Raw genomic sequence first — 9,534 nt, forward strand, 5'->3', positions numbered from 1 at the left:
ATGTCCAAAATTTAATCAGAATACGTTGATTAGAGGGAAACATGGACATTTTCTTTCTGCCTTCTTACACAAATAATATGTTCTAATATAAAAACACAACTGATTCCTCTTTTTTCCTAACAAGTTCCCAAACGGAGCACATTTACAAAAAACAAGCTGCTCATTAATTAAATTTGCTGCATAAAATTTGGTGGAATTGAGTTGAGTGGATTTTTGGAACCAGTTCAACAGCTTCAGTTTTGCTGAATCACTGTTTTTAAGGCTGATGTTGAGGCCCTAACTTTCAGATTGTATTAGAAAGAAGAGAAAATGGTAATTTTTACTCATTTTTAAAAAAATCTTTCAATGCAGTCTAGTGATAAAGATATAGAGACTTGTTTTATTTCAGAATTCTCCAAAATGTCTCTTATCATAAAGGTCAAGTTTAGTCATTTTGGTTGTACACTTTTGCAGCTGCAGACTACAGTTTAACATTATCCTGGAGTTTGCATTTGGATCATACTCTGTGAGTCACAGCAAAAGTCATCAGTTTATTCGATGCTGCTGTTTTAAACTGCGTCACGTCCAGTAATCTCCATTCATCTGGATGATTAACGCTTTTATTCTGCAGCGCTGCTTTTGTTTGGACCAAAGCGTGTGACTCAGCTTTGTTAGATCCAAACTGTGCAGTAAATCAGCTGCATCATGAGTCACATTCATTCACAGAGGAGCTTAAACCTCAGTCTAAAGGATCTGATAAACAAAGGTCAACATATAAAGATGAACAATACTGAAATAATGTTCAATAAAGCCAATAATATAAGGGCATTTTTCCACAGAGTGAATCGTGTCATAGATGATCCTGGTACCAAATGTGTGTAAAAATGATCCTTTTGTTGTCTTGAACTTCTTCTGACCAAACACTTATCACACATGCTGGTATGAGCCTTGAAAGTTTACCCAGAATGCACTTTGTAAGATTTTCTCCAGCCACATATCATCATACTATCACCTCCGTGCTTCACTGTCAGGACTACGCTTTCACTGTGTTCACTACTGGTCAGAAGAGACCCAAAACAACCACAAATTGACAAAAAATTATCCCAAAAAGACACAAAGCCATTTGTTGACCCAAAAATCACTTTTTAAAGTTTTCTCTGGTGAATTATCAGAAAACAGAAACACATCCAGGGTACCAATGATTGTTTCTATGACTATATAGACGTTAAACTGCTGCAGTTTTACTATTCACGCTATGATACATCCCATAACATTGGTTCTTAAAGCTGGTTATTGAAGACAACCAAGATTTTGACTTTCGATTGTGTCACTCTCACCTTTGTGCTTCACTGTCAGGACTATGCATTCACTGTGGTACTCCTGTTCAGAAAAGACACAAAACAACCATAAATAAACATAAAATGACAACAAAAATGCACAAAACTGCCCCAAAAACACATAAAATCACCCTTAACATTTACCTGGAATCCATTTTTTAAAGGTTTCTCATCACACTCACAGCTTTGTGCGTCACTATCAGGACTATGCATTCACTGTGGTAGTTGTGGTCAGAATAGACACAAACAACCACAACTACACAAAAAGCGGTTCCTAAAAAGACACAAAACACCCTTCGAAGTTTACCAATAACGCACTTTTGAAAGTTTTCTCTGGTGAATTATTGGAAAACAGAAACACATCCAGGGTACCAATGATTGTTTCTATGACTCTGTCATAAACATTAAACTGCTGCAGTTTTACTGTTCAAACTATGATACATCCCATAATATTGATGCTCAAAGTTGGTTCTTCAAAAAAAAAAAAAAAATTTTCACTTTAGATTGTGACACTCCTACCTCCGTGCTTCACTGTCAGGATCATGCATACATCAATCAAACTTTAATACATCCCATAATACTGATGGTCAAAAACCAGATTTAGTCTTTAGATTGTGACACCTGGAGTGGAAGTAAAATTAACGCTTTTGTGTCAATTTCAGCAATTTTGTGCTTTTTTTTTTTTTTTTTTAAACAATTTCTAGTCTTTAGGGAAATTTTGCCCATTTTTATGTTCATTTTGTGTCTTTTTATGGTAATTTGGCAACTTTTTGTGGCAATTTTGGGTCTATGGGGCAATCTTGCCAATTTTCGTGTTGATTTTGTGTTTCTTTGTGGTAATTTCGGTCATTTTGTGGTGATTTTGCATCTTTTTTTGCAGCGATTTTTAGTCTGTGGGTTATTTTTTCCTATTTATGTGTTGATTTTGTGTTTTTTTTTATGGTAATTTGGCATCTTTTTGTTGATGTTTCTGTTGCAGTTTTGCATTGTTGGGGCAACCTTGTCTATTTTTGTGATGATTTTGTGTTTTTTATAGCAAGAAATACTCAAAATTTATGAAGACAGATTCAGTGTTTCAACTGTGACACCTGGAGTGGTTGCAAAACTGATTTGGTTGCAGTTTTTACCAGAACTCAAATGTGTTTTTCAGTTCTGAAAAAGTCATGTGTCTATCTGCTGTACTGATGAAGTTATGAGGCTCAGAAATTGTGGAAAAAGTAACTTCAAGGGCCTGTAACTCTGAAAATATTCATAGTATGAAGGTAAAACTCTGCATGGCTTCATTAAACATGCTGAAGATACTGTAGATTTTTTAAAAATCTAATTGTGAGGGCTTTAGGTGTGAACTTTCTTCATAAAGTTGATTTTATATGAAATAATGATGCAAAAATTGTAATTTTCAGTTTAGACATTTTAAAAATCAGCTACACAACATGTTTCCAGATATCATTTGTGTGATAAAAGCAACAAAGAAAAGGAAAACACCTCCTTTACTTCAGTCTCTCTCCTAGGATTGAGAGATAATGAACAAAAAAAACTGCAAAATATTCTCTGATATTTCTAAAAGTCAAACACATATGAAATATTAAGACCAAGATGGAGGTGGCGGTGTTGAGATTAGGAGGAAGGTAAATTTGGGTGTCATCTGCGTAGAGGTTAATCAATCAATCAATCAAAAACAAGTCAAACATGAACTACAGCAACAGTACTCAACCTCGTCTCCAAGGTTTTCAGTTAGAAGACTTCACTTTGAATGAAAATGCAGAAACGTGCTTCTCTCTTTTTGCTTTGTTATCTTTCTTTGCACTTTGAATCTGATCTTGTATTCATTTTACAGAGAATTTTAAACTACATTTCTGTATTAAAAAGAAAACAAAAGCAACTTAATGTAATTGCAGCCAAAAAACTATTTAGTTTAGTTAAATTTTAAAAAAAATTCACAATTCGGTGAAATCTGACACACCTGGTTTAGCTGACTTCCCATTATTACCTTCATTATATTGTTTATTATTGTTATTTTCTATGCAACCTTAATTATTCTTCTTTAATTAAACCAAGAACTCTGACACATGCGGCACAGATTCTCATTATCATTTTATTTACATTGTAAAATTACCAGCGGTGTGTTTCCTAAAAGCAGGTGAGATGTTTGTGGTATCAAAAACAAGTTGTGCCACAAGAGGGCGACAAAAACACAAACAGCAGCAGGCAACCCATAAATAAATAAATAAAACTCCTGGTAAAATAAATCTTTGCAGTCAAGTACATTTTTCGTCATATCTGACCCTCAAGTATTTCCAGTGAGCAGCTGATTATTTACATAACTTTTCACGGGAACACGAAGCGTTTATTGATTACACTGATTATGGTACAACTCTATTGCTGGAGTAAATACGGTGCGATTATATTACTGGTGTTGTGAGGTTTTAAGGCTATGTTGGGCTTTTGCAGCAAGATTTCACAGTAATGCTCCTCCTGGTGTGTCAGACGCAGTACTTCCAGAAACAAGCTGCAGGGAACAGGGGAAAAAAAAGGAATGTTTTAGATTCAGAATCCACATAAATCCAACAAAATAATCAACGTGCATGATTCCTCTTTCACTTACGCTCGCCTCGCTTCCTAGTTATGGATTTTCCTTCTGCCATATTAGCCGTGATCTTCCTCTCCAGCTCCAGATCCTCCCTCAAAGCTCGCAGCTACAAGCAGAGATCAGAGTGATTAAAAACCCAGAGACGAGCTGCTGTCTCCTCGGTGTCCATGCATCGTCTGTTTAATGGCTCTGTTAATGAAGCAGGTTTTTATTCAGGGCCTCATATCCACTCAGAACTCATTAAGAAAGTGAAATAAAATGCCAAAAACTCCACTCAGTGTCTGCATGTTCTTCAAATTAATCTCAAGGTCAGTTTAGAAAAGCCTCACCTCCTCCAGCTCGGCTATTTTATTGGCCAGTTCAATACCTGCAGAAAGAAAAAAATCCAGTTAACATGGAAGCAAAGCTGCGTTTGTGTTACTTGTAATAGATTTTCTTTATCTGCATGTCTCAACATTTCCAATAGATGGATAGACAGATAAACAACGTACAAAAGAACATGCAACTAATGTGCAAAGGGTCAAGGAATAGAAATGAAGTGACAAAAATGTTGGTATTTACAAAAAAGGTGCAAAAAATTGTTGGTATTTACTAACAAGGTGCAGAAATTGTTATTTACAATAAAAGGTGCAAAAATGCTGCTGTTTACAAAAAAGGTGCAACAATGGTTGGTATTTACAAAAAGGGTGCAAAAATTGTTGCTTTTTACAAAAAATGTGCAACAATAGTTGGAATTTAGCAAAAAGGTGCAACAATTGCTCATGTTTACAAAAAAGGTGCAAAAATAATTGGTATTTACCAAAAAAGGTGCAAAAAATTGTTGATATTTACAAAAAAGAGGCAAAAATTGTTGGTAAATACCAAAAAAATGTGCAAACATTGTTTTTCATTTACAAAAAAATTTGCAAAATTTGTTGCTATGTACCAAAAAGGTGCAAAAATTGTTGATATTTACAATAAAATGTGCAACAAATGTGCAACAATGGTTGGTATTTAGCAAAAAGGTGAAAAAATTGCTCATGTTTACAAAAAATGTGCAAAAATGTTTTGGTATTTACAAAAAAGGTGCAAAAATTGTTGGTATTTATTTTAAAAAGGTGCAAAAATTGTTATTTCAAAAAAAAGGTGCAAAAATTGTTGGTATGTATAGAAAAAAAATGCAAAAAGGCTGATATTTATTTTTTAAAATGTGCAAAAAATGTTGTATTTACAAATAAGGATGCAAAATTGTTGATATTTACAAGAAAACAGAATTAGGAAAAAGTGCAAAAAGGTACAACGTGAAAATAGAACTAATTAAAGCATTTTGATCAGCATTATTGGTTCAGTTACTGTTTGTAGAATTCCTAATAGAACAAATAAGCTCCATTTAAACCCCATTAACATGCGAAGTAAAAAACATGCATTTGTGTAAATTGTAGTTGATTCGTCTCACCCAGAGGGTCGTCCTTTTCAACAGGAACTAAGCTTTTGTGCAGTAATAGTGCTAGAATCTTGCTTTGGGAGTCTGGTTCCTCTCTGGAATTAAAAACATGGTTTCCTGCAGGTACAGAGCAAAGAAAAATGTCACTTTAAGCAGAAAAAATGATAAAAATGCACAGTAAACCTCTTAACCTGTTGCATTTTAGCAGAATGTAGGTTGAAAAGGTCAACATGCATTCAGTACATGCAGAATTCTTTGCAAACTTTGCATATTTTCTTGCATACAGACCATTTCTGTCCACTCACCAGGGATAAATATGCTCCTCCCTTCCACGTTGATGACTCCCTGCAGCAGCAACAAACCCAGGAGTCCTAAACAGTAGCTCACAGCTGAAAGCCTGTCCATCTCACTCAGCGAATACGATCCCAAACCAGACTTGAAGCAAAAAGTCCTCTCCCTTTAAGTCCATCCCGTTAATACATTTATACTTTCTGGAGCTGTGAGGGAGGAGCCAGGCGGCGGCACTAAATCATCGTGGACTTCGTCAATAGGCCACATTCTCACATGGACCACGAAGCGTCTGAATGAAATACGGTGACGTGGCAGTAACCCTACATCACTGTGACACCAGCAAATCAAGCAGAGAGCGAGTTATCAATCAGTCTTGCTTATGAGGGACCAGGATCAGATGTTCTTGGCACCTGCGAGTCTTTTTCTTTTACATTAATTGCTTCTTTAAATAGGCCCGTGGCGGTGTGTTGGTCCTGGAAGTGGATTGATTCGGCCTCTAAGTGCGCCACAGATGGAGATGGGCTCCTTCATCTTGGCTTGACTTGGAGCTGAAGGAACATCCATCATGGACCAAACACCTCCCTGCTTCCAGGCAATCACATCTCAGTGCTCTGCTTTGTGCTGCCGCCCAGTCGAGGGGAAATGAGCTGCTGGGTTTGGCTGCTGAGGGATTCATAAAAGTCTCTTCAGATGAGACTTAAGGAACTTCGCAGCCAAGAACTTCACACAAAGACTTTAGTTTAGTCACTGAGCTGCTTAAGACTCAGAAGACTGTTAATGTGGAGCCACTCAGAGAGGCAGGAGGCCATGGAGGCTGCTAGAGAGACAGATCTTTGCCTTAGCAATTAACTGCAAACCATGCTGGTTGAAGAAATAGAAATAAGGGTTAGGGTTAATGTTTAACTCTTTGATGCACAACATGGGTGAAAAGTGACCCATATTCAATGGAAAATGAGTATCTCTTGACCCATGTTGTGCATCAAAGGGTTAAATAAATGCTGATATTTACAAAAGAAATGTGCAACATATGTTGGCATTTACAAAAACAGTGCAAAAATCGCTCATGTTTACAAAAAAAGGAGCAACAATTGCTTGTGTTTACAAAAAAGGTGCAAAAATGGCCGATATTTACACAAAAAAAGTGGAACAATTGTTGGCATTTACCAAAAAAATGCAACAATTGTTGGTATTTACCTAAAAAAGGTGCAAAAATTGTTGGTATTTACGTTTTTTTAAAAAATGCAAAAATTGTTGGTATTTATAAAAATGTGCAAAAATTGTTCATGTTTACAAAAAAGGTACAAAAATTGTTGGTATTGACAATTAAAAAATGCGTAAATTGTTGGTATTTACAAAAATGGTGCAAAAATTATTGGTATTTACCAAAAAAGGAACAACAATTGCTGGTATTTACAAAAAAATTGCAAAAATTGTTGGTATTTACAAAACAGATGCAAAGGATGTTGGTATTTGTTAAACAAGGTGCAAAAGGTATTGGTATTTACAAGAAAAGATGCAACAAAATGTTGGTATTTACATAAAATGCACAAAAATTGTTTGTATTTACAAAAAAAGTGTAAAAAATTGGGGGTATTTTCAAGAAAATGTGAAAACATTGTTGGTATTTCTCAAAAATGTGCAAAAAAATGTTTGTATTTACAAAAAAAGTTGGAGAATTGTTGGTATTTACAAAAACGGTGCTATTTTGGGGGATATTTACCAAAAAAAAGTGCAAAAACTATTAATATTTACAAAAAATAAGCAAAACATGTTGGTATTAACCAAAAAAGGTGAAAAAAATCGCTTGTGTTTTTGTTTTTTTTTTTAAAGTGAAAAGAATGTTGGTATTTGTAAAACAAGGTGCAAAAAATATTGGTATTTACAAGAAAAAGGTGCAAAAAAATGCAGCTTTTTGTCATGTTTTCTTCAAAGTGTCTTTGTTTTTAAAATTGTACTGGTTTCATCCTGTCTATAATTTTGTTGCTGTCAGTTTGATATCATGTGCAGCACTTTGATCTGATGTTATATAAAAATACATTTAATTTAATTTTATAAATGAGTTTCTGTTCTTGTTCAAGTCTAAATTCTGCAACCTTCAGTCATCCATCTGTCAGAGTTCAGGGTCAAACTGACCTCACAGCATCTCAGTAAAAATCAGCATCAGAACTAATTCAATGTTACATGTGGACACAGTTTGTTGTTGTTTACTAATGGAACTATTGATCAGGCTGTAAATGGTTGAAGTGAAGCATATTTGTGCTGAACACTAGAGGGAGCAACAACATTAACATAATGACCGAACCAGCTGCTGAGAGGTCACGTGTCTCTTCAAACCGTAGACTGTATACAGTCTACGGTTTGAACAGGAAGCCTCTGTTGTTGTCTGTTCGGTCAGTTTCCATCATTTATGTCGAGCAGGAAGCTTCTTTATTCATCTGAAACTCAGTTCTGACCCAGTTCTGTTTCATGATGAACGTCTCTTGCAGCTGCAGACGTTTCAGTCACTGAACCTCAGAGATGCGTCAAGTTAAATACAAGCAGCGTCATTTATACAGGAAGTCTGGCAACTCTACCTTTCAGAATAAATCCAAAAATGAAACGGCGTAACTGCTGATGGGCTGCTATATAATTAAGGAGAAAACTTATTTGACCATGAGTATTTATTAGAATGGAGAAATATTTAACCTTCATGCAACCTTATGGACATTGCCGTCCTTTCCATTTCAGAGCTTTTGGTCGTGTTTATGGATATGGCATACATTGTGACAAATATGGGCAGTTTGGGGGACTTTCTAGAAGGAATTTTAACCTCAGTTCCCACTATGCATCTATAATACTGTGCACACAAGCAAAGTCAACTCTGTTTAAAAATCAGTCACTATAATGCATCTGAGTCAGTGTTGTTGATAGTCATTGCCATATCCCCAACTGTGATGATGATGATAATAATAATAATAATAATAATAATAATAATAATAATAATAATAATAATAATAATAATAATAATAATAATAATAATAATAATAATAATAATAATAATGTTAAAACAAATCATCTTAGCATTTGCTAAGAGTTGGCTAAAAACAAATACTCAGTGAAAGTGGAAAATATTAATATAGAATTTTTTTATGGCAGTTTTCTTAACACATTTCTGTCTTTAAACTCCTGAGTGTGTTATTGTAAATCAGACACTGTATAAAAATATTAATACATTACAATGCATTTTGTTTCCAATCAATGACATATCCCAGATGGTGATAATAAAAAAACTGTATGGATTTTTATTTTTTTCATTTATTTTATTTATGTATTTATTTTGTATATGAAACATTGGAGTCATGTATGCAAACTGGCATTTTAAAGGAAAAAAATCTGTGTTCCTCCTGATGGCCCTGAATGTTATGTTTTTTCTGCAATTCTGTCACTTTGTTTAAATTATTATTATTATTATTTTAAAAGAAATCATTGGCATGAGCATGAGAATCAATCTTGTTGCTAATCATTGACACACCCCAGGCTGTAATATTTTTTTTTAAAAATTCTATTAGCATTATTATATATAATATAATATAATATATATAGAAACTAATTTTGTGGGTTTTTTCCATGAGAAAAAGCACTGAAATCATGTATGCACTAAAATTTAGTCTGTAAAAATCCAGAAAATTCTGAATATTTAGAAGCTATAAAAACGAATGATGTTGGATAAAAGATTTTAATGTATAGCATTTTTATTGCAGCTTTGTTACTGGGAAATTTTGTCGTTAAGGACGTCTGTATAACTTCTTAAATTGTTGCCTAAGCTTTCACAGCTACCGAAGGTCTCTCTTTTATTTTGACATGTCCAACCCGGATGTGTTTGCGTTGAGTGTGTGTGACTGTCCGGTTGTGGGAAGGTTTTGGGGAGGTTGCGC

The 9,534-nt window shown here is 34.6% G+C and overlaps 1 protein-coding gene across 1 annotated transcript; it reads right to left on the reverse strand.

Annotated features, from left to right (window-relative positions):
• Nucleotides 1–3,393: 3,393 nt before the first annotated feature.
• On the reverse strand, nt 3,394–5,785 carry uts2d (urotensin 2 domain containing). Its single transcript, XM_035947214.2, has 5 exons — nt 5,635–5,785; nt 5,342–5,446; nt 4,236–4,273; nt 3,922–4,012; nt 3,394–3,825 (listed from the first exon to the last, which is right to left on the reverse strand). Exons 1-5 carry the CDS (start codon nt 5,732–5,734, stop codon nt 3,800–3,802), a joined length of 360 nt encoding a protein of 119 aa, XP_035803107.1. The 5' UTR covers nt 5,735–5,785; the 3' UTR covers nt 3,394–3,799.
• Between the last annotated feature and the right edge of the window lie 3,749 nt (nt 5,786–9,534).

The sequence above is a fragment of the Amphiprion ocellaris genome, chromosome 2, assembly GCF_022539595.1.
Source record: "Amphiprion ocellaris isolate individual 3 ecotype Okinawa chromosome 2, ASM2253959v1, whole genome shotgun sequence".
In the NCBI taxonomy this organism is placed as follows: Eukaryota; Metazoa; Chordata; class Actinopteri; family Pomacentridae; genus Amphiprion; species Amphiprion ocellaris.

What these genes read in the sequence shown, in the direction of transcription:
- uts2d (XM_035947214.2), bottom strand. Translation starts at nt 5,734, where the DNA reads ATGGACAGGCTTTCAGCTGTGAGCTACTGTTTAGGACTCCTGGGTTTG. An exon ending in TGAAAAGGACGACCCTCTGG is followed by an intron (nt 4,274 to 5,341) that starts GTGAGACGAATC and finishes TTCTTTCTGCAG; the next exon opens with GTATTGAACTGGCCAATAAA. An exon ending in AACTAGGAAGCGAGGCGAGC is followed by an intron (nt 3,826 to 3,921) that starts GTAAGTGAAAGA and finishes TGTTCCCTGCAG; the next exon opens with CTTGTTTCTGGAAGTACTGC.